The sequence below is a fragment of the Scyliorhinus torazame genome, chromosome 7 (assembly GCF_047496885.1).
Source record: "Scyliorhinus torazame isolate Kashiwa2021f chromosome 7, sScyTor2.1, whole genome shotgun sequence".
In the NCBI taxonomy this organism is placed as follows: Eukaryota; Metazoa; Chordata; class Chondrichthyes; order Carcharhiniformes; family Scyliorhinidae; genus Scyliorhinus; species Scyliorhinus torazame.
In genome coordinates this window covers 128,402,864-128,427,556 of record NC_092713.1, presented here as the reverse complement: position 1 = coordinate 128,427,556, position 24,693 = coordinate 128,402,864, and the positions used below count along the sequence as shown (strand labels likewise).

The following is a 24,693-nucleotide window of genomic DNA, read 5'->3' as shown; positions in this document are numbered from 1 at the left end:
TTCTTTGCGTGAGCGGTCTGGAGGAATTTTTGGAGGTTGGCGTCGTGGTCCTGCTGGTCGTGGCCGCAGACGGTGACCTTGTCGAGATACGGGAATGTGGCCCATAAACCGTGCTGGTCAACCATTCAGTCCATCTCTCGTTGGAAGACCGAGACTCTGTTCGTGACGCCGAATGGAACCCTTAAAAAGTGGTATAACCGCCCGTCTTCTTCGAAGGCAGTATAGTTGCGGTCACCGGGACGGATGGGGAGCTGGTGGTAGGCGGACTTGAGGTCCACGGTGGAAAAGGCCTTGTACTGTGCAATCCGATTGACCATGTCGGATATGTGGGGGAGAGGGTACGCATCTAGCTGAGTGTACCTGTTGATGGTCTGACTATAGTCGATGACCATCCTCTGTTTCTCCCCGGTCTTAACAACTACCACCTGGGCTCTCCAGGGACTGTTGCTAGCCTGGATGATGCCTTCCCTCAGCAGCCTCTGGACTTCGGACCGGATAAATGCTCGGTCCTGGGTGCTGTACCGCCTGCTCCTTGTGGCGACGGGTTTGCAAACCGGTGTGAGGTTCGCAAACAAGGAAGGGTCGCGAGGCCGCAGACAGTCAGTGGGGGTATAGGGCCGCCAAATTTAAATGTTAAACTCTGGAGGTTGCATTGGAAGTCCAACCCTAGGAGTGTGGGCGCACAGAGATGGGGGAGGACATACAGCCGGTAATTTCAGAACTCCCTCCCCTGCACCGTTAGGTTAGCGATGCAGAACCCCGTGATCTGAGCGGAGTGGGATTCTGCCGCCAGGAAAATTTTCTGGGTGCTTGGCCGAATTACGAGGGAACAGCGCCTTACCGTGTCTGGATGAATGAAGCTCTCCGTGCTCCCAGAATCGATAAGACACGGCGTCTCGTAGCCATTCACTAGGACTGTAGTGGTTGCAGTCTGGAGCGTCCGGGGTCGCGACTGGTCGAGGGTCGTCAAAGCCAAACGTGGTTGTTGAAGTTGAGCATCGTAATCAGGCAGTATGTGGCCGTCTGTGTCGGGGTCCTTCAGCCAAGATAGCGGCGTCCACGGATCGAGCGCGGTCGGGGGTGGACAAAATGGCGGCGCCCATCTCTCCCTCGTGGCGTCCGGGGTCCAAAATGGCGGCATCCGTTGGTCACACGTGGATCGCTGGGGGGGCTGGGTCTGTGGTCCCGTTTCTTCCCCGGAGATAGCGGCGACCCGCGGGACTTGCACACCGTCGCGTAGTGGCCTTTCTTCCCGCAGCTTTTGCAGGTAGCCGCGCGGGCCGGGCATCGCTGCCGAGGGTGTTTCGGCTGGCCGCAAAAATAGCAGCGGGGCCCCCCCGGTTGGTCTGGTGTTTTGGCCGCGCAGGTTTGCGGGGGTGGGGGGGGTGTCGGAGAGTCGACCGCAGCGGGGGTCCACGGAGCCCAAGGGGCTGTAGTGCGGTCGGGGGCGTAGGCGCGGGCGTTACGCGAGGCCACATCGAGGGATGCCGCCAGGGCCCGAGCTTCTGTAAGTCCCAGAGATTCTTTCTCCAGAAGCCTCTGGCGGATCTGGGAAGAGGCCAAACCTGCCACATACGCATCGCGGATCAGGAGCTCTGTGTGTTCACTCGCTGTTACCGCCGGGCAGTTGCAGTTTCGACCCAGGATCTGCAGGGCGTTATAAAACTAGTCCAGCGATTCCCCCGGAAATTGCCGTCGTCTGGCGAGCTGGTAGCGAGCAAAAACCTGTTTGGCGGGCCGGATGTAGATATCCTTCAGCGCGGCGATGGCACCGGTGAAACCGTCCTCGTCCTCGATAAGGGAGTAGATGTCAGGACTCACCCTGGAATAGAGGACCTGCATCTTTTGTTCGTCAGTCGGTGTGCCGGGGGCCGTTCGGAGGTAGCCCTCAAAGCATGCCATCCAGTGTTTGAAGATAGAGGCCGAGTTAGCTGCTTGGGGTGCGATGCGCAGGCACTCCGGGGTGATTCGGAGCTCCATGTTCCCACGTCGTTTTCTTCAATTTAAATTCTGCTTAATAAATTGTAGCACCGTCAATATGACGCGAGGCAGGTTGAGGTAATGTCAATTGAAGGCTTTATTAAGCAGAACTTTATCCCCAGCAGCGTGGTTACAGAATGCAACTGCTGAGGGAAATGGAGGGAAAAACTGGGTTCTTATACCGGCATTTCTGGGTGGAGTCCAGTAGGTGGCAGATCCTACCAGGACCTGGCATCCCTCCACCAATAGCCTGTCGACACGTGGTGTACCGTATTACCCCTAATACATGCCACCACAGTCATCATGGCCTTTATATTTCTGGATACCTCGCCAGCATCTGTGAAACAGATTCAAGCGTGGACCCAGGAGGATCCCATACTGGCAATATTGTGCTACATGATTCTCAGTGACGGAATCCAAGGACACCCCATGGATGACATGAAGCCCTTCCTCGCTAAACAGCAAGAGCTGAGTTTAAAAGATAGCATCATCCTGTGGGAAGCCCGAGTAGTCGTCCCCATCCAGGTTAGCTCCAAACCTAACAGAATTACATAATGGAAACGCTGGGGTATCCAAAATTAAAACGCTTGCAAGGAGCTACATCTGGTAGCCTGGGCTCGATAAAAACATCGAGAATTTGGTGAATTTTGTGCCAAGAGAACCAGAAGCTCCCATCTTCAGCCCTTTTGCACCAATGGGAATGACCAAGAAAAACACGGTTACGGGTGCATGTGGACTTCACTGGCTTGTTCTTGAGATCGATGTTCCTTATTATGGTCGACACCCACTCAAAATGGTTAGAAGTACATCCTATGTCCCCCACAACTTCTCATGCAACAATAGAAAAACTCTGGCAAAGGTTCTGTACCCTTGGCATTCCAGAGGCACTCACACCAGTGGAGAATTTCAGGCATCCATGAGGTCGAACAACAACAGGCACATCTGGTAGGGGCAGTACCATCCATTGTCTAATAGCCTTGCCAAACCGGCAGTTCAAGCATTCAAAGTCAGAATGAAGAAACAGCCTGCTGGTTCCCTGAATACGAAGTTGACCTGGTTTCTCTTGGATTATAGAACCACGCTACACATGACGATGAAAGTCTGACCAGCAGAATTGTTAATGGGAGGACAACTGCGCACCAGGATCAGTTTGCTGTTTCCCAACTTGGTGGGGCGGGGGGGGTGAGTGCAGTCAAAGTAGGAGACCCAAAAGGAACTGCAACACTAGAAGATCCGAAAGGACCTTTAGAACAGGAGATGCCGTCTATGTGCAGAACTTTGGAGATGGCTCCCAATGGATCCCAGGAGTCATGATGGAAAAAACTGGTACGGTTTCTTACAAAGTCACAGTTAAAGGGAAGGCTGTGAAAAAAGGGAGATAATTAAATTTTGAGTCTGGATGACGCTTTGTCAAAGATTTTGCCTATGGTATGTGGTAATAAATGGAATCTTGTAAGGTTAAACAAAATTATGTTAAATATTTATAATAACTATTCGAATGCCACAGGAAAAAGCAACAAATCATTCCCAATGGCGTATTTTGTATATATTCAAGTCCATATCTGGTGCAAAGCAGTTTTGCAATACGTCAACACCAAGGTTACTACAAATTAGGACTCAAGCCGTGCTTTGGTTCTGGATTTATACTGGATATACACTGAAAAGCTTCAACGTCGATACAAAATGAAATGGCTATGCACCAACACTACCATTGTAAATACATTGCTTGGATGTCATTCTTGTGTAAGTTACATAAATCAAAACTCCATGATCTGTTGGTGTAGTTACAGGGACTGCTAATCTCCCAAAGATTGAGCACAGAGCAGTAAGAGTTGCCAAGGTGCGACTAGCATGCAGTATTGCATATGGTCAGTGCAAAGGAAGATAGATGCCTCTGCACAAGTTGTACATAAGGATTGTTAATCCCCAACTTCTCGTCAAATGAGGGAACCATTCCAATTTTCAGACTGCCCATTTGGAATGGGAAATTAAAGCATGGTAATCAGAAGGATCCCATGGTGCCACTGCTGAATGTGCCCCAACACCCCTAACCTTGCTCATGGTTCCATCATTCCCCCTCCCCAAGCCTTCCGTCCCTCACTGTCATGTCAGAAAATTATCCAGTACCAGCAACCAGACAGCTTGCCTTCGATGGAGCTTCTGTAACCATAAATCACTGGTTATTTCAAATAATTCTGTTAGTGTTCTTGAGGCACGATCATATTGACTGGAGACGAAGTTCAATCCAAACTGAGGCTTTATTAGTATCAGATGAGTGGCCTCCCACAGCAGCTGGCGAAATGGCTGCGAGCTGGAGGCCACGCATATTTATACCCCGCCTCCTGGGCGGAGCTAGCATACAGGGGCCACAGGTGAACCTGTAGTGCAGGTTCTTCCGTACAACTTCTGATATCAGAACACAGTGGTTTACCACATTCACCCCCTCCAACATCACATATACCCACCTGTATCTTGATGAGTCTTAATATGGATCAAAAGTTTTAACTATTATTGTTCAGTAGATACATATTTACTTTACTTCATGTTAAGAATATTAGCTCACTCTTTTAGTATCACATTAGAAAATGTAATCATGGTTTTAAATTCCCTTAAAAGCCTGAAATTCCTGAGTAATATCTTAAGGGTCCAAAAACATTACATCACCTTTTGGTCTATGATGATTTGCATTAAAGTATCTATCACACTATTTGAATATTTCCTTCCCTACATTGCTTTTAAAATAGTTTTTTTAATTTCAGTTATTAATATAAAATGCATTCATCAATGAGATTGCTCACTTGCAATTGCTTTGAGTATCCATTAAATCACAAAAAACAGTAATCACAAATAGGACCGTCAGCTTCAAGACATTTAGCGCTCTTTCCACAAGAATAAACAAGTAGATCTCCTGTGGTCATACGGGTTAGTTGGGGTCACGTTGGGGAGCTAGCAACCAACACATAATATGTATTATATAACAGATGAAAATAAATTACCTCGTGCGCTCAGGCTATGTTGTACAGAACTGTCAGAAAGCAATAAAAATATTAACACCCACATACACAAAGGACATGTGGAAAATCCCTTTGTATATGGAAAAAAATGACTGGACGAAAAATGTTTCTCTTCCTCGTGGAAAGATTGCTGCAGTTAATTGCTCTGTAAAATAAGGCTAACAAATGGGAAATATTGCACTAAAATTCATTTGCTAACTAAAGGACAAAATGTGAACTTTTATTTTGTTGCAATTGCAGCTTTAGCAGAAAATACTTGGAAATGTTGAGCAATGACCCACCATGGGGATACAATGGTGAAAACTCCAAATGAAGCATTATACCTTTACTGAACTCAAGAGGGGGCTCATGCAGAAGCAGAATACTGTGAATGCAAGTCATTTGAAATTAAACAAAACATAAAACATTGAAAGCATTCAGTAGGTCTGGCAGCACTAGTTCTGATAATAGTTTGGTCAGAAACCTGAAACATTTACTCTGTTTATCTCTCCCTAAATGCTGCCTGAACTGCTGAGTATTTCCAGCATTTTCTGTTTTTATTTCTGGAGGGAGCTGAGGATTGATTGGTTGCAGATTTACTCAGTGCTCAATTCAGCTGCTAGGAGAAAGCAGTCAGATGTAGATTGTAAATGCTGGGTGTAAACTCCGTGAAGCTGGCTCCTGGACCAGAGGCAATGGGTGGGATTCTGTGATCCTGAGGCTAAGTGTTGACGTTGTCGGAAACGCCGTCACGTTTCCCGATGGCGTCAACACGGCCTCAAGGTCAGCAATTCTGGCCCCTAGAGGGGGCTAGCACGGCACTGGAGTGGTTCACGCCGCTCCAGCTGCTGATCCCGGCACGAACTGGGTGCCGCGGGGTCTGCATACGTGCAGTGGCACCGGCGCCGATGCGCACATGTAGTGGCACCGGTGCCACCATGCACATGCGCAGTGGCTTCCTTCAACGTGCCAGCCCCGATGCAACATGACGCACGACTACAGAAGCCAGCGGAAGAAAGGAGGCCGCCAGCCAGAGAGGCTGGCCCGCCGATTGGTGGGTCACGATCGTTAGCCAGGCCACATTAGAGGCCACCCCCGGGGTTGGAACCCCTCTCCCCCCCCCCCCCCCCAAACAGGCCACCCCCTGATCCTTCCACGGCGAGTTCCCGCTGGCTGAGAGCAGGTGTGGATGGCGCCGGCGGGACTCGCCGTTTTTACGACGGCCGCTCAGCCTGTCCCGGGCCGAGAATCGGCCGGCCGTGTAGAGCAGCCCCCGACCGGCGCCACGCCAACCACGCGGGCGCCAATGGCGTTGATTCTTCACTCTGCGGAGAATCGCGTGCCGGCGGTTGGCACGATTCACGCCTGTCGCGGGGATTCTCCGTCCCGGCCCCGGGCTGAGAGAATCCTGCCCGATATATCAGATAGTAAGGACATTAATTTTGTTAGATGGTTGTTTCCACATATTCAACCATCCCTGCCATGCTGGTTTACTTTTCAAACTTGGAGATCTGAAATAACAGTCCTGATATACTGATGCAAAACGTATATGCACAGGACTCGTTCCATAAAGGAAGCTCCAATTCTCAGCCACGATCTTATGATCAAAGCTCCTAGTTCATGCAGACAGGAATGGGTACTTCACATTACTGGCTACAATGGCCATGAAGAATCCAGCACGGGTTTGTAGAGTCGAAAAGAAAATAACTTTATTTACTGACTGGGGTGGCGGCAACGGCACCTACGACAGTTGCCGGGCCCTCTAAAGCTATCTATGTGGGAATGGTGGCTTCTGCTCTCCCCACTGCTCCCAAGGCTCCGTCGCCGTTTTGTCTCTTGACATAAAAACCTGGAGTGAAGTGTTGCGCCCACCCCGCCATGTCAATCGAGGCCTGCGTCTGTGCTATGGCCAAACTTGTCGGCCCTTCGACCATAGTTGCAGCCTCAAAAGGTAGATGGCAAGGCTGTCTTCTTTCTGAGAGCCAAGCAGGCGGTCCACCCTCGCCCTGGAAACGGGGCTCACGGTGGCAGGGTCTACCTAGCGGTGGAGCAGCTGGAGGCCCCTGCCGAGAGAGTTATTCTGTCTGATGTCCCGCTCTTTATTCCCATGGATCTACTTCTAGCCCCCCCCCCTCCATCTACTGGGGGAGGTATGGTTCGGGATGGTAATGCCCTTGCTCGACCTTGACTCAGAAGGTGATCTGTCCCAGCCGCAAATCCGGGGGGGGGGAGCATTGAGGGATGAAGAGGCAGCCAAGGGGGGTCTCCTGAGATAGGTGTCTCCCCAGTGCACAACCCTCTCCCCTGCAAATGGCATCACTTCAGCCTTCGTTCCCATCGATGTCACGCCCAGTCCCTGAAAGAAAAGAGGCAAGGGGATAGTGAGGAAAACCCAGAAGCTGTTGTTGCCCCCCCCCAACCCCCCCGCCCAAGTAGGGTGCATCGGGGTCAGACAGCTCCCTAGGGTCCCGTTCCACCCAGTGCAATTTAGCACCCCGGACTTGTTCAATTTCTCTGGGGAGGGGGGCAGCGATAACCACCTGGTTCTTGGGTTCTTAGCAGGTTATGCTTTGGAAGACCCTCTGTCCCAACCATTGGTTTTGGTCACCTCCGGCACATTTCCAGAGCTGTTTCTGGAGTTGTTTCCGGGACCTTCCGGTGACTGGGTGGCGGGGACGGAGCCACCTCCTCCCTCTGGCTCAGGATCGTGGGAGGAGCCTGAGGGGATCCCGCCTATCGATGAACCTGGTCATGGGATCAAGGGAGGCACTGGGTTAGTTTGTGGGTTCGTATCGTCCACCGTACTAAGTGTGGTGGAGGACCCGGGCCCGGAGGGCAACTGCCCGAAGGCTGTAACGTGTCCGATGTCGGGAGCGGAGGCTCGCTCCAGCAGGGTGCTCTTGCCTGACACTGTGTCACCCCTCAACCTCTCTGGGGGATTCCTGGAACCTGTCACATTATAATTTAGGGTTCTTTTTTTTCTGCCTCCAAAAGATAGTTCAGGCAGCGTCCTACTGAGCCCCCCTCCACCAACCCCCCCCCCCCCCCTTATGTTGGTTCAGAGGCAAGGGTATCTGGTTTCTCCATTTGTTTTTGCACAACTGTATTGTTCACCATTTTGATAATCAGAATATCTACATCTCCGCTCCGTACGTTGGTACAGAGGCGAGGGTACCCAGTTTCTCAAACGCAAAACTAGTGTTTGTACCATTTGGCCTTGTACAACTTTAATGTTTACTAATTTTAATAAAAAATATTTCACGGGATAACCAATAGTCCCCAGCCAATAGTATTCATGCAGGTTATAACAAATGGAGAAATAGAAATGGAAAAAATGGAGGGGTGGTAATATTATCAAATATACCGTTGCACCCGGAAAAAGGAAGAGGTGCTTGAGGTTTCAAAGAAAAAATCAGTTAGCGTAGAGTTTGGAGCAGATGAGGAGCTGTTATGCTGCTGAGTGTACAGTATAGAACTCCAAGTAGTGGGACGGAGATGGTGAAGCAAATCTATAGAGACTTCCAATTGGGGTAAATGGAGATGATTCAATGAGGGGCATTTAAGGAACAGTGATCAATATGGCATTAGTTTTAGAATAGCCAAGGAAAAAAGACATGTTTAGCAGGATGTTTCCTGGTGCTTGCAGCACCGAGAATGATCCCGCGATTAAATGGGACTCTGGAGGAGGCTCATTTCCTGTACTAACGAGCTCCGCTCGCCAGTGCAGGAAGAGATCGGTGGCGCCCTGATCTCTGAAACCCCCCCCCCCTCCCAAACCTACTATTGAGGAGGCTCTCGAGCCCTCCACACCCCACTTCATAAGGGCAGAGCACCCCATAACCAATAGAGACACAATGGGCTCAATTGCTTCCTTCTGTGTCATATGGTTCCTTGATCTTCGGGTTGGATGTGAGTGGGCTGCAAACCGCTCTGTATCTATTAATGTCCACAAATGGGAAAACGTACTCAGTGACATAAATGTTTGTGTATCTTGTGAAGCTTGAGACGATCAGCATTCTCTGCAAGCTTTTTAAACAGGCTGATTGCACGACGCACCATGATCAATTGATTTTGAAACTATCGACTGGATTGACTGTGGGGGAGGGGTTGTTGGCTGGGTCAATTCCAGTGCTACTTGCAACCATCCTCCCTGATCCTTCAGATAAGACATACCGGGGCATAAAAGCACAGAAGAGATGCATTTAAATTAAATGCTGCACATAAATCCAGAGGCACTGACCTCAGCTTCGTGCTGCTGAATAAAATCAATTTTTATACCATGGTGCTGTGGACTCTGCTTATTTTTATTGCTACCGCAAACAACACAGATGAAATCCTGACCTAATAATTAATAAAAATGAATTCATTTCCTCAATGCTGCATTATATTGCACTAAAGTGCAATGACTTGAAATATTATTTAACATCACCTTACTAAAAAGAACATGCTATTGTTACAATGAATACATATTGCGACTGGAACAGTTTTACTTGCTGCAAGTTTGCAGTATCAGGTGTTTGGAAACAGCTTCTTGCCAATGATGCAGTGCAAAATCTCAGGAACTGATTCTCCTAATTAAGCAACAAGAACACTTGCGCTTAAATATGTCTACATCCAAATTGTTTTCAACATGTATCTTGTGATAGTTGCAAGAAATTTCACTGGCCTGAGGCGAGTTAAGTTCCAACTTTCCCACTGGGTTTTTATACTTTTAAGTTTGTAGCAGCTTTGTTCTACTTAACGGTGAGTAAGCAAGTCTTATTCAAACCCACTGCTTTTCTTTCTGGATTTTTCTTTTCTAGCTGAAATGCAAGCTTTTGATGGGTGAGTGGCTTACACTTTGACGCCTTATTTTGATGCTAGTTTAGCACAGGGCTAAAAAGCTGGCTTTTAAAGCAGACCAAGGCAGGCAAGCAGCACGGTGCAATTCCCGTACCAGCCTCCCCGAACAGGCGTCGGAATGTGGCGACTAGGGGCTTTTCACAGTAACTTCATTTGAAGCCTACTTGTGACAATAAGCGATTTTCATTTCATTTCAAGAACAACGAATAGCCACTGATTCAACATTGGCAAATATAAAACAACCAATTTCTTTTAATAAAAAGATTCACAATTAAAATGTCTCTTTGTGCATTTGCAGTAGCACCTGTTCATAGTGGTAATAAACTGGGCCTTGAAAATCTGTGGTTTGTGACCTGGGTGGTCACTGCGGAATTGTGCCTATCCTGGTGGCCTGCGGTGCACCACTGTACTTTACAGCGGGTTGAGCAAGAGAAAACCTAATTTGCAAGTCATCAGCGGATGCTGGTGGCACAACAAGTGCATTTCTGGAACCCCTCTAGCTCTTAAGGCCAGGAAATACCCTATCTGCCTGACTTAGGACATTGGGTAGCCCAGGCTCCATCTGACTGCCGTAAGATCTAAGCTTACTTCCATTTTTAAAAAATATATATATTTATTAAAGTTTTTTAACACAATTTTTCTCCCTTACAAACAATAACTCCCCCCCCCCCCCACCCCGTAACAAAAAAAAAAAAGAAATCGCGCAGAGCAAGATATATACATGGCAAAATGATATATTTACACAGCTTTGTACACTGGCCCTCACCCGTACGTGCCAGTTTCCCCAACCCTTCATGTTATCTCTTGCTCATCCACCCTCCCAGGCAGTCCCCCCTTCCCCCCCCACTTCTCCCCCCCCCCTCCCAGGACGTCCCCACCCACCCAAGGTTGCTGCTGCTGCTGACTGACCTTCCTCTAACGCTCCGCGAGATAGTCTAGGAACGGTTGCCACCGCCTGTAGAACCCCTGCGCAGACCCTCTCAAGGTGAACGTAATCCTCTCCAACTTTATGAACCCAGCCATATCATTTATCCCGGCCTCCAGGCTGGGGGGCTTCGCCTCCTTCCACATTAGCAAGATCCTTCGCCGGACTACTAGGGACACAAAGGCCAGAATGCCGGCCTCTTTCGCCTCCTGCACTCCCGGTTCGGCCACTACTCCAAATATTGCTAGCCCCCAGCCTGGCTTGACACGGACTTTCACCACCTGAGATATTGCTTCCGCCACTCCTCTCCAGAACCCCTCCAGTGCCAGGCATGACCAAAACATATGGACGTGGTTCGCCGGACTCCCTGAACACCTTCCACATCTGTCCTCCACACCAAAGAACCTACTCAGCCTCGCCCCAGTCAAGTGCCCGCTGTGGACCACCTTAAATTGTATCAGGCTGAGCCTGGCACACAAGGAGGAGGAATTAACCCTACCTAGAGCATCAGCCCACCGACCTTCCTCGATCTCCTCCCCCAGCTCCTCCTCCCATTTACCCTTCAACTCTTCTACCAGCGCTTCCACCTCTTCTTTCAACTCCTGGTGTATTTCCGACACCTTGCCCTCCCCGACCCATACACCCGAGATCACCCTATCTTGAACTTCTTGTGCCGGGAGCAACGGGAATTCCCTCACCTGCCGCCTCACAAACGCCTTCACCTGAATATATCTAAAGGAATTTCCCGCGGGTAACTCGAACTTCTCCTCCAGTGCCCCTAGGCTCGCATACGTCCCGTCATTAAACAGGTCCCCCATTCTTCCAATCCCCGCCCAATGCCAGCTCTGGAACCCCCCGTCCATCTTCCCCGGGACAAACCAGTGGTTACTCCTGATCGGGGACCACACCGATGCTCCCATTGCACCCCGGTGCCATCTCCATTGGCCCCAGATCCTTAGCGTTGCTGCCACTACTGGGCTCGTGGTATACTTTGTCGGCGAGAGCGGCAGCGGTGCTGTCACCAACGCCCCCAGGCTCGTTCCTTTACAGGATGCCATCTCCATCCTCTTCCATGCCGCCCCCTCTCCCTCCATAACCCACTTGCAGATCATCGCCACATTTGCTGCCCAGTAGTAGCTCCCCAGGTTTGGCAGCGCCAACCCTCCTCGGTCCCTACTGCGTTCCAGGAACCCTCTCCTTACTCTCGGGGCATTATTCGCCCACACAAACCCCATAATACAGCTGCCTACTCTCTTAAAAAAGGCCTTAGTGATCACGATGGGAAGGCACTGAAACACAAACAGAAACCTCGGAAGGACCACCATTTTGACCGACTGCACTCTACCCGCCAGCGAGAGCGGTAACATATCCCATCTTTTGAAATCCTCCTCCATTTGCTCCACCAACCTCGTCAGATTCAGTTTATGTAGGGTCCCCCAACTCCTGGCTATCTGGATCCCCAGATACCGAAAGCTCCCCTCCGCCCTCCTCAGCGGTAGGTCCCCTATCCCTCTTTCTTGGTCCCCCGCCTGTAATACAAAGAGCTCACTCTTCCCTACATTGAGCTTATAGCCCGAAAACTCCCCAAACTCCCTTAGAGTCTGCATGACCTCCACCATCCCCTCCATTGGATCCGCCACGTACAGCAACAGGTCATCCGCATATAGCGACACCCGATGCTCTTCTTCCCCTCGGACCACCCCCCTCCATTTATTTGACTCCCTCAATGACATGGCCAATGGTTTGATCGCCAATGCGAACAACAGGGGGGACAGGGAGCACCCCTGCCTCGTCCCTCGGTACAGTCGAAAGTACTCCGACCTCCGCCGGTTCGTCACTACACTCGCCATCAGGGCTCTGTAAAGGAGCTTAACCCAACTGATAAACCCTACCCCGAACCCAAACCTACGCAGCACCTCACAGAGGTACTCCCACTCTACTCGGTCAAAGGCCTTCTCCGCGTTCATAGCTGCCACTATCTCCGCCTCTCCCTCCTCCGATGGCATCATTATCACGTTTAAGAGTCGCCGCACATTGGTATTTAGTTGCCTGCCCTTTACAAATCCCATCTGGTCCTCGTGGATTACCCCCGGGACACAGTCCTCGATCCTCGTGGCCAGCACTTTTGCCAGCAACTTTACATCCACATTGAGGAGCGAGATCGGCCTGTACGATCCACATGGCAGTGGGTCCTTGTCCCGCTTTAGGATCAAGTAAATTGTCGCTTCCGACATTGTCGGGGGCTGGGACCCCTCCTCTCTTGCCTCATTAAAGGTCCTCACCAGTAGGGGGGCCAACAGGTCTACGTACTTCCTGTAGAACTCCACCGGAAATCCGTCCGGTCCCGGGGCCTTCCCCGCCTGCATGCTCCCCAAACCCTTGCTCAGCTCCTCCAACCCAATTGGTGCCCCCAAACCAGCCATTTATTGCTCCTCCACCCTCGGGAATCTCAGTTGATCTAGGAATCGTCTCATCCCCTCTTCCCCCGCTGGGGGCTGGGATCTGTACAGCTCTTCATAAAAGGCCTTAAAAACCTTGTTTATTTTCGTCGCACTCCGAACCGTGGCTCCCCTTCCATCTTTGACTCCCCCTATTTCCGTCGCTGCCATCCTCTTACGGAACTGGTGTGCCAGCATCCGACTGGCCTTTTCCCCATACTCGTAGGTCACCCCCTGCGCTTTCCTCCACGGCGCCTCCGCCTTCCCTGTGGTCAACAGGTCAAACTCCGTCTGGAGCCGTCATCTTTCCCAAGTAATCTTTCCTCCGGGGCCTCTGCGTATCTCCTGTCCACTCTCAAAATCTCCCCCACTAACCTCTCCCTTTCCATACCCTCTGTCTTCTCCCTATGAGCCCTAATGGAGATTAGCTCTCCCCTGATCACCGCCTTCAATGCCTCCCATACCACCCCCACCCGCACCTCCCCGTTGTCGCTGGCCTCCAAGTACCTTTCGATACACCCCCTCACCTTCCCACACACCACCTCGTCCGCCAGCAGTCCCACATCCAGCCGCCACAACGGGCGTTGGTCCCTCTCCTCTCCCAGCTCCAGTTCCACCCAGTGCGGGTCATGGTCCGAAACGGCTATGGCCGAATACTCCGTCCCCTCCACCCTCGGGATGAGCGCCCTACCCAGAACAAAGAAATCTATCCGGGAGTAGGCTTTGTGTACATGGGAGAAGAAAGAAAATTCCCTGGCCTGCGGCCTTGCAAACCGCCATGGGTTCACTCCCCCCATCTGATCCATAAACCCCCGAAGTACCTTGGCCGCCGCCGGCCTCTTTCCAGTCCTTGATTTGGAGCGGTCCAGTGCTGGATCCAACACTGCATTGAAGTCCCCTCCCATTATCAGGTCTCCTATCTCCAGGTCCGGAATGCGCCCCAACATGCGCTTCATGAATCCTGCATCATCCCAGTTCGGGGCGTATACATTTACCAACACCACCCATGTCCCTTGCAGCCTACCGCTCACCATTACATATCACCCTCCATTGTCCGCTACAATAGTCTTGACCTCAAATGACACCCGCTTTCCCACCAATATTGCCACCCCTCTATTCTTCACGTCCAGTCCCGAGTGGAATACCTGTCCTACCCATCCCTTTCTTAACCTGACCTGGTCCGCCACCTTCAGGTGTGTCTCTTGGAGCATGACCACGTCCGCCTTCAGTCCCTTTAAGTGCGCAAACCAAGCTTTCTTCCTAATGGCTCCTCAGGTAAAGGGGCCAATACATATTTATTTTAAACATTTACCCCCCACCCCCACCCCCCGCCCCCTCCCAGTGGATAAATACTTGAATGAGCCAAGAGCAGGGGAGTGGAAATAATTGGGCCTCTCTTTCAAAGGGCCAAATGACTGCCAAATGACCCAGATTTCAGAGCAACTGGATAATGGTAGCATGGTATAAAATAGAACAAAGAGCAAATAAATATACAGCATAGAAACAAGCCCTTCGGCCCTCCAAGCCTGTATCGAATGATATCAACCTTTGCACTTCCTTGTGCCGCATCCCTCTATACCCATCCTATCCATGTGTTTGTCAAGATGCCTTTTGAACCCTGTTAATGTATCTGCTTCCACAACCTCCCTTGGCAACGCATTCCAGGCACTCACCACCCTCTGCGTAAAAAATCTGCCTCGCACATTGTTTTGTTATGCCCTTGACGGAGCAGAAGCTGCTTCCTTGATGTGCACTCTGACAAAGGAAGGTTCAGACTTGGAGATAGCTTTAACACATTTATTTAACTGTTAACAATTCTCCTACTTGGATTTGACTCTCCTGTTAATCCTGCTACAGCTACTCAGACTAACTAACCAGTCTGCTACAATCCACGTGGTGGGTGTGATGTGTTTCAATCAACCCTGTCTGTACTCACTAAGTGTCTCCACTGGAAAGAGACTGAGCATGTGTTCTGTGTCCTTTTATATGGGTTGGTGTAATGCCCCCCTGTGGTAGTGTCACGTCTGGGTGTGTCGTGACTGCCCATTGGTCGTGTCCTATCTTACTGACATATTGGTTGAATGTCTGTGTGTCATGATGTCTCTGGTGGTCCCTCTGGTGTCTAGCTAGGTGTAGTGTGTTCACATTAACCCCTTGTGTCAATTTACATTGATGCATATCACCACATTCCCCCCTTTTTTTTGTGTTACATATTTTCTGTACAGTGTTAAAGAAAATTGAACAAAATAGGTAGATTAGTGATGACATGTACAAATCATGATGGGGGATGATTACACAATAAGTCCAAATCATATGTATGAGTCCAAAGTTCATTAATTATTCTGGTCGAGTGTCTTTCTTGTTTGGTTGGTGAGGTGGTGATGTTGATGGTGGCATTGCTTTGTAAACACCGTCAGTGTCCCTGTCCATAAGGAACCAAGAAGTGATGTACCAGTCGTAGTTCCATTGTTGTTGTTTTTGTCGTGCTTGTTGTCGACGTTGTTGCCTTTGGTACGCTTCTTGTTATTGTCTTTGATGTTGTTGTTTTGTTGGTTGGTTTTGTTGTCGTGTTTGTTGCACTCAAGGACCACACTCTGTGGATAATACGAGTCTTTCACACAGTTACTCATGTCAGCGTCCTTGGTGGCATCTGCTGTTTCCTTAAGCGTGCCGTCACTGAGTTTGCAGCGCTCCCCGTCTGGAGTCATGTCCGGCTTACTTGAATCAGCTTTGGCTTGTCGATGCTCCCCATCTGGAGTCCTTTCTGGTTCACCTGAATCAGCTTTGGTTTCTTGATGCTCCCCGTCCGGAACCATTTCAGGTTTACTTGCATCTTCTGAGGTTTCTTGATGCTCCCCGTCCGGAGTCAAAAAGTTCAGGAATGCATTAGCTTGTGGAGAGGCTCGAGCAGATGAGGATTGAATTAGCGTGGTGTCACCGGAGTCACTAGTAGTCTCACTGTGATTGTCGAGTGGCTCTGTACACACTAGCTGAGGTCTGTCACGTTGCACATCTTGTATGGGAAGTGGGATGCAGTCGTCACTTGTTGCACACACAGTGGGTAGAGCCTCAGTGTCTTCTTGTCATTCACTTGAGCTGGATAGACTGTCAGAGTCTTCTTCTGGTGGCTCAAATAATCTGGGTGGACTGTCATAGTCGCTTTGTTGTTCACGTGAGCGTGGTAGACCGTCATAGTCTTCTTGCTGTTCACTTGAGCATGGTAGACTGTCATAGTCGTCTTGCTGTGCACTTGAGCATGGTAGACTGTTATGGTCTTTCTGTCGTTCACTTGAGCGTGGCAGACTTGCATCATCTGCTGCTGGTTGCTCAGAAGAGTTTGCTAGACCCTCATGGTTTTGTTCATGCAAGGACTGCGCTCTGGAGGCTTGCGTTCCTTCCATCGTGGAGTCTGTCCACGAGCTCGTTGTGGAGGCTTGTGTCACTCCCTCTGTGGAGTCTTGCAGCGTTCCCTGTGTGGAATCGTGCATTGGTCTCGCTGTGGAGACTGTCATCACTTCTTGTTCATGCAAGGACTGCGCTCTGGAGTCTTGCGTTGCTTCTATCATGGAGGCTGTCCACGAGCTCGCTGTGGAGGCTTGTATCACTGGAGTCACTTTCTGAGTGAAGACATGCAGTTGTCTCACTGTGGAGTCTTTCATCGCTTTCTGTGTGGAGGCTGGGACCCTTCGTGGTGCGTGGACCACTCTCTGTGTGGAGTCGGGGAATCTTCACGGTGCGTAGACCAGTCTCTGTGTGGCAGCAGGCCGCTCTCTGTGGGCTTGTACCGCTCTCTGTCTCTTGGCGTCAGGCACAGCATAATCCTTCACTCACGAGTCGGGATGTCATATATACTGGGCTGAAGATTCCCCAATCCGAAGAACTCATCGTTGGCATCTTCACGGTACTGCACTTCTAGTTGCGGTTCGGATTTAGTACTGGGGTAGCCACCTCCCAAGATGAAATCTTCGTCTGAGTCATAGTCTTCTAGGACCATATCATCACTTTTTGGATTGGAGCTGGCATTGGGCTCGCGATGTCCAAAGAAGGAATCAAGGTCTGTGTCGTAGTCTTCAAGGACTGTATCATCTTCTAGGGCGGTGCTAACTACTTGTTGCAGGGTTCTGCAGAGGTTACTTTCAGCTACTGGTCGAAGATCAGGCATTGTGCTGTTGTTCCAGGTGAAAGAATCTTGTTTTGAGGCTTTAAAAAATGTTTTTCTTGTTTTGGGACATGTCCCCTTTAAGTGGGCGTGGTCCGGAGCCTCTGATGTCATGATGCTTGTGACGTAGAGCGTAGGAATGGATTGCGCATGCGCAGATCGCTGTTCCTTTACTTTGCGCCCTTTTATCAACTGCGCATGTGTGGCACCTTTTCCAAGATGGCCACCAATCAAAATTGTCATTCGTTGGTCGCCTACCTCGGCCTCGTGGTTAGTATTGGCACCTCTTTTACCATTTCCTGTTGGTTTCTTTGTGTTTTCCTCGCAGTATTGTTCGAACTTGTCCAGGACTGTCTGGAAGTCTCTCTTTTCCTGCCCTCTGGAGTACTTGAAGATTTTGAAGATTTGTTCTGCCTTTGCACCCGCAATTGTGAGCAGAAGCTCTGTCTTTTCAGCATCGGCCACGTCTTGTAGGTCGACTGCTACCAGGAAGATCTCAAACCTTTGCCAGAATGCACACCAGTTTGCACTGAGATTGTCATGGCACCTGAGCCGCTGTGGAACCGGAATCTTGATCATCTTGCCTGGGTGCTGTTGCTGGTTGTCACTGTGTGCTGAGTTGAAACTATATGGATTTAAACAGTCACTCCTTGGTACCATGTATTGTTATGCTCTTGACGTAGCATAAGCTGATTCCTTGATGTGCACTCTGACAAAGGAAGGTTCAGACTTGGAGATAGCTTTAACACATTTATTAAACTGTTAACGATTCTCCTACTTGGATTCGACTCTCCTGTTAGCCCTGCTATAGCTACTCAGACTAGTTAATCAGTCTGCTACAACCAACGTGGTGGGTGTGATATGTTTCAATCAACCCTGTCTGTACTCACTAAGTGTCTCCACTGGAAAGAGACTGAGCATGTGTGCTGTGTCCTTTTATATGGGTTGGTGTAATGCCCCCCTGTGGTCTGGGTGTGTCGTGACTGCCCATTGGTCGTGTCCTATCTTACTGACCTACTGGTTGAATGTCTGTGTGTCATGATGTCTCTGGTGCTCCCTCTGGTGTCTAGCTAGGTGTAGTGTGTTCACATTAACCCCTTGTGTATTTACAGTGATGCAGATCACCACACACATCGCCTCTAAACTTTGCCCCATGGACCTTAAACCTATGCCCCCTGGTGACTGACCCCTCCACCATGGGAAAGAGTGCCTGCCCATCCTCTCGATTCATGCCCCTCATAATCTTGTATCAGGTCACCCCTCAACCTCCGTCTTTCTGATGAAAACAGTCCGAGTCTATTCAGCCTCTCCACATAGCTAACATCCTCCAGACCAGGCAACATCCTGGTAAACCTCCTCTGCTCCCTCTCCAAAGCCTCCACATCCTTCTGGTAGTGTGGCAACCAGAATCGTGCGCAATATTCCAAGTGTGGCCTTACGAAGTTCTATACAATAGAATCAGACTTATAACAGTAATCTGGCTATTATTCCTGCTAAGCAATAACTAAGGAGCTAGCAAAAGGTCTACTTAGGCATACAGTTGCTTAGTTACCATAAAAGGTGCTTAGTTACCATACACCAATTGCACTGAACACAAATTTCTTATGAGATTAGACCAGCAAAGAACCGTGGTTTGCAGCTGCACAAATATTAACACTGAACAAGATTTAACTCAAGGTGATTATTTCTTTTAAAATTAAGAAGCAAAGCTGACGGGTCAAAACCCATAGTACAGGATGCCATTAGGATTGAAAAGTCTAAAAGAGACAGTGAGATAAATTAGTAACTGGTGCTCGATGATGCCAAACCTCAGGTATTGAGGGCAGACTTTTCAGTTGGTAAATGCCAGAAGAGGATTTGGGAAATTAGGAATCTTCAGCCTGTGAATTTCCATTCATAATACAAGGGGTATCAATCTTTTAATTCCAGAATAAACCAAAAGAAAGCCTGAGAGAAATTAGGAGATCCAGCAGTTTTGATATCCTTTGAATGATCATTGATTATGAGATTGCAATTTGTCTTGATTTCAACATCTATGTGTATTTAGAAATTGGGAAGAACTGTTGGAAGATTGACCACAGTAGTATTGATAAGACAGAGATATAAATTCAACCAGCAAATTTCAGCCCAATAAATAAATAGTAATTTTCAATATAAAGCATAGCTTTATCACAGTACAATGAAAAGGAAATCTGAACTGAGACAGTAAACCTCCTTCATAAACATAATCAAATTAAAGTAATTGAAAAACAAGGTTTGGAAATTCTGCTTCAGGTTGGTTCATTTGTTATCATCATAGTCTTAGGGGGGCCATTTGCACCATCTTGCTTCTACTCTGGCTTTCTTCAAGTGTTCCTCACTCCATATCATATCTCACTGTTCTCCACCCAACGGATTTCTCCTTTTATGGTCAATTTCTCCTTCAGCTTCTGCCAAGGTGAGTCTGTTGACTCTTTGATTCCAATGTCTGCACTTCCTCTTTCTAACTGCACTTAGCAATCTTTTTACTTACGAGCTTCTACTCTTGATGTAACCCACTCATTGGGCTTTCTGTTCCTCCAGCTGATACCGAGCATCCTTCACCATATTCACATTTCAAAAACTGTCATCCTCTCCTCATCCTCTTTCTTCAGAAGCCAAATTTCTCATCCATGGAGCGCAACACTCCAAACCAGTGAGTGTACAAGATTCTGCTTGGTGTCACATCAAACGTCCAGCTGACAGATACTGGGAAATATCTGACCATTGGTTTAGGGACTTACTGAACCATGTAAAGAACATTCTGAACAAAACAGGGGTTCAGACAATAAAATACATTAAATAAGGCAGATGACAAATGCTTAAGGAACAATTTATATATTAGGATTTTCTAAGAATGGAAAAAGAGAACTTACTGCACAGAGAAATCCAGAACCTGGTGTGGTATCCAGCCCTAAAAGCAGCCTTGCGATTGAGATCATGTAGTCCTTCACAAATGACTGTAACCAAAAAGAAATTGTCCAAAATAGTAATTTAAGTAATAGTACAATGAATGAAAATTTCAAGTGCTGGAACAAACATGTTAACGTAAAACTATCCAACAGGCTCCTTAAACAAATTCTTAATATGAAAAGATAATTGAAGTTCATTTGTACATTGTGAGTACGATTTAACGTAAACATTTCTAAGTGATTTTGGCTGCGTTTGGCGGAGTGTTTCCGATGGCCATGTTGGCGAGATTGCGGCCCGTATTTAACAGCACTTATGCCGTAAATGAGCGCCCACAAGCTTCTCACCATTATTGGCTGTCTCATCATCTGATTCGCCAGACTTGCACCTCAGCATCTCACTGCTCACAAAGGGGAGCTATTTTTAAACGCTCCCTCACCACTCACTCCAGTCAACACACAATGCGCTGGTTAAATCATAATAACAAACTGGGGACATAGACACAAAAAACATTCACCAAGGCATTCCAGTGGGTTTGTGAAGTTAGCTAGATTTTGGTTCTTTGTGACTAACGGGTAAGAAAGTGAAGGGTGTTTTTATTATTCATTCACAGTTCCACGGGTATCACTGCAAGGCTAGAATTCATTGCCAATCCCGAATTATCCTCAGGAAGGTAGTGGTAACTTATCTTCTTGAATTGCTTCCGTTAATGTGGTGATGCTACCTCCCCAGTTTTGTTATGGAGGGAGTTGCAGGATTTTGACCGAGTGATCATGAAGGAACAGTAAAATGTTTCCAAGTCAGGAAGGTTCCTGCCTTGGCAGGGAACTTTCAGGTGATAATGTTTCCATGAACCTGCTATCCTTGTGCTCCAAATGGAAGAGGTCATGAATTTGAGAGGTACAGACAAAGAAACTGGTGCAGTGCATCTTCTGGATGCTGTGCTGGTGTTGGGGGAGTTAACATTTAAGGTGGTGGCTATAGTGTCAGTCCGTAGGCTGCTCTGACCTGGATGATGTTGAACTGATGACAATGGGAAAAGTTAGAACAAGAGGGTCATGGGAATGCATCATTATTATTTTTTTGTTTTTATGCTAAGTTTCCATCTTTTTGAAATGAGACATATGTGCATGACTACATTCTTACATGGCGGCCTGAGGGGCAGAACCATTTTAACTGACCGACTGACGCTTCAGAAGATCTAGCTTGACAGATTGACCAACACGTGAGAGAATTTTCTGATACTATAATAGTTCTATAATAGTTTTGCGGGACCAAAACACCAAATTGTCAATACATGCAAAATGACTAGTGAAAGTTCTCTAATAATGCCAGGTTAGAAGAAATCCCATAATTAAATATATTTTGATACTATTATCATGTCGCAGGTACAGCAGGTAATAAGAAAGGCAAATGGAATGTTGGCCTTTATAGGAAAAGAATAGAGTGTAAAACTAGGGAAGTGTTGCTGCAATTGTACAAGGCATTAGTGAGACCGCTTCTGATGTACTGTGTACAGTTTTGGTCCCCATATTTCAGGAGGAATGTAGTTGCATGAGAGACAGGTCAGAGGAGGTTCATTAGATTTATTCCAGAGATGAAAGATGTTTCTTGTGGAGAGAGATTGAGAGTTTAGGTCAATACTCTTTCAAGTTTAGGAGAATGAGAAGAGATCTAATTGAGGTATATAAGATGATAAAAGGTATTGACAAGGTAGGTGTAGAGTGGATGTTTCCTCTTGTGGGCCAATCTAAAATGAGAGGTCATAGTTTTAGGATAAGGGTTGGTTGATTTGAAACAGAGAGGAGAAGAAATTACTTCTCTCAAAGAGTCGAGAATCTGTGGAATTCACTACCTCAGAGTGCGGTGGATGTTGGGGTATTGAGTAAATTGGAGGAGATGGACAAATTTTTAATTTGTTGGGTGTTGAAGGGTCATGGAGAATAAGCAGGGAAGTGGAGTTGAGGCTGAGAGATCAGCCATGATCGTATTGAAAGGCGGAGCGGGCTCGAGGGGCTGAATTACCTACTCCTACTCCTAGTCTATGTTCTTTCCTGTGTGATTGAGTTGAGGTTTGGTGTGAGATGCAGTAAAGAAGTTTACTTTCCAGTGACCTGCCCTCCTATCTGTGGAGGATGGAAGGAAACATGAAAAATAAAGTAGTAGGTGAAGATATGGTTTAAAGGCACAGTGGTTAACATTGCTGCCTCACAGCACCAGGGACCCGGGAGTTGGAAATTAAACCTGGATGTGGATATAGAATTCATAGGCTCCTCAGTGCAGAAGGAGGCAATTTGGCCCATTGAGACTGCACTGATCCTCCAAAATAGCACTCTACCTAGGCCCACTCCCCCACCCTATCCCCGTAACCCCACCTAACCTACACACCTTTAGCCTAGATTACATTGGGGATCATGGGATCATGGCATTTAATCAAGCAGGAAGACGGTGATAGGGAACTCTGCTACTTTCCTGCCTCCACCCAGACTGAGTTCACTGCAGGAGAGCTGGAGATACCTTTCCCATTCTGTTGTCAATTGCAGCCCTTATTTGGGGGCGGGAGACTTGCCATGTGGGGAGCATGACAAGCAAACCTGTGTGGGGTTGCTTTCAAGCTCTTGGGGCCCCTCAGTCAAAGCCACTCAGTTGCTGATCGAGGTACTCAGCAGTGGGAAGGGTGGGTCCATTGACAGCCATCCTCTTGCCTTTGCTGCCAACCACCCCCACCTGTGAATCCCCTTTTGCCACCATTGAGCTGTGGCTTGGGATCCAGCAACAATACTTAGCTTGAGTGGGTGTCATACCAGCAGATAGCACGACTGGGCAACGAGGAGCTGCCAGTTTCTGACTAGCGAGCAACTGTGAGTAGGTGGGTCCTCTTCCACCAGAACCGTGATCCTGGGGAAGGCCCTCACTGTCCAGTTAAGTGCCTGATTGACACGTATTGCATCAGGCCTTCATGAAAAGAAGTGAGGTAGGAGACTAGACCCGTGCCACCTCCAATAAATACTACACAATACATTGCTGATTGTGGAAAATGCTACGCAAAGCGATGTCACAATAACAAGTACCAACATTTTCCACTTCCGGTCTGAAATATAATCGTGTTTGCAGATTTCTAATTATGATACATTCTATTCTACAAAAGGGCAGGAATCCAATGTCCTTTCCCTGCTCCAGAAGATAGAAAAACAACATTGTATAACTATATCGCAAATAAAAATATAATTATACAGAGTTTTGAGGAAGGCAGCTCTTTTGCAGCTTGAACGTAAGCAACTGCAATGACTCGATGCCCAAATCCAGATGGATGTCTTTTTATCTGTAGATACTAAAGTAACAAATATCAAATATAAACCTTGTTAGGAGGTTATTTTGGCATTTTGATAGAATCAAACACCTTAATCTATTGCTTGGATAGCCTGACTATATTCAGCAGAGTGACAACATTTTGCACAGTTTGATTTATTAGATGAATGTTAAATCAATCTAGATGTCAATCAGCCTGCTTAAATGAACAGTTACTAATTTGCAGAATAGATACAGATATATCAGAATTCCTGATTTGGCATTATTCCAAGACACATTAGGCCGGTGCCATTGCATATTAGGCTAGATGACAGTCCATTGGAGTTGTGGATTTATTTCATTAATAATAACAATGAAAAACACTACCTGGTACAACAGTGTATCTAGCATGCTGATGCTGAAGACTCTCCCAGCAGCAAATGGTTGACGGAACATGAATGCCAGATTGGAACCTTTTTCACGTTCTTTCTGTAGGAAAAACAGATTAGGCTTTGTTTTTAGTTTCAGCAGTGCAACACTGCCTCTACCTGGGTAGTGCAAGAATTAAACAGGATGGGCTACAGATTTTGCATGTTTATAAGCTACTAGAATCACATAAGAATTGAAACATTTTGTTGAATCTTGTTGATATATTAGTCGTATTTTGATGCAGACAATTTTCTGGATTGTTTAAAAAAAAACATCGTTTTCTACACAAGAAATTCACTGTTTTAATCAAAGATGGTGGTTTACCTACAGATATTAAAAGGTGAATTGCTTTTCAGTGCAACTTCATTTTGTCACACAATGTATTTTATTATTGTCAGACTGAATAAAAATGTTTGACTAGTTTATTTTGCAACAAGGCTGCTCATTGGTGCTCTGCTGCGGGAGAAGGACATTCCAATGATGGAATCGTTTTTCCTCAACAGTACTGCATTTAAAAAAAATATTATTGAACATGCTTTGACTGAAGAGCACTGTAAGGTCACCTTGGGTTGGTGTGAAGTGACTGCCACATTTACATTTTTTAAATGGCAAACTCAAAAGTATTTATATTGTACCTGACAATTCTGTTAAACAATTCCTTTCAGCATCCATTATTCTTGACCATTAAGATATTCACTAGCTTTGTCCCAA

At 47.6% G+C, this 24,693-nt stretch overlaps 1 protein-coding gene across 1 annotated transcript in view; it reads right to left on the bottom strand.

Annotated features, from left to right (window-relative positions):
* Positions 1-24,693, bottom strand: part of kcnt2a (potassium channel, subfamily T, member 2a) — a 939,304-nt gene that overhangs the window by 330,543 nt on the left and 584,068 nt on the right. The window contains exons 26-27 of the mRNA XM_072512908.1: positions 23,941-24,042; positions 20,232-20,315 (exon numbers count right to left, since the gene is read on the bottom strand). Of these exons, the coding sequence (XP_072369009.1) occupies positions 20,232-20,315; positions 23,941-24,042 (186 nt within the window). The remainder of the gene's footprint in view (positions 1-20,231; positions 20,316-23,940; positions 24,043-24,693) is intronic.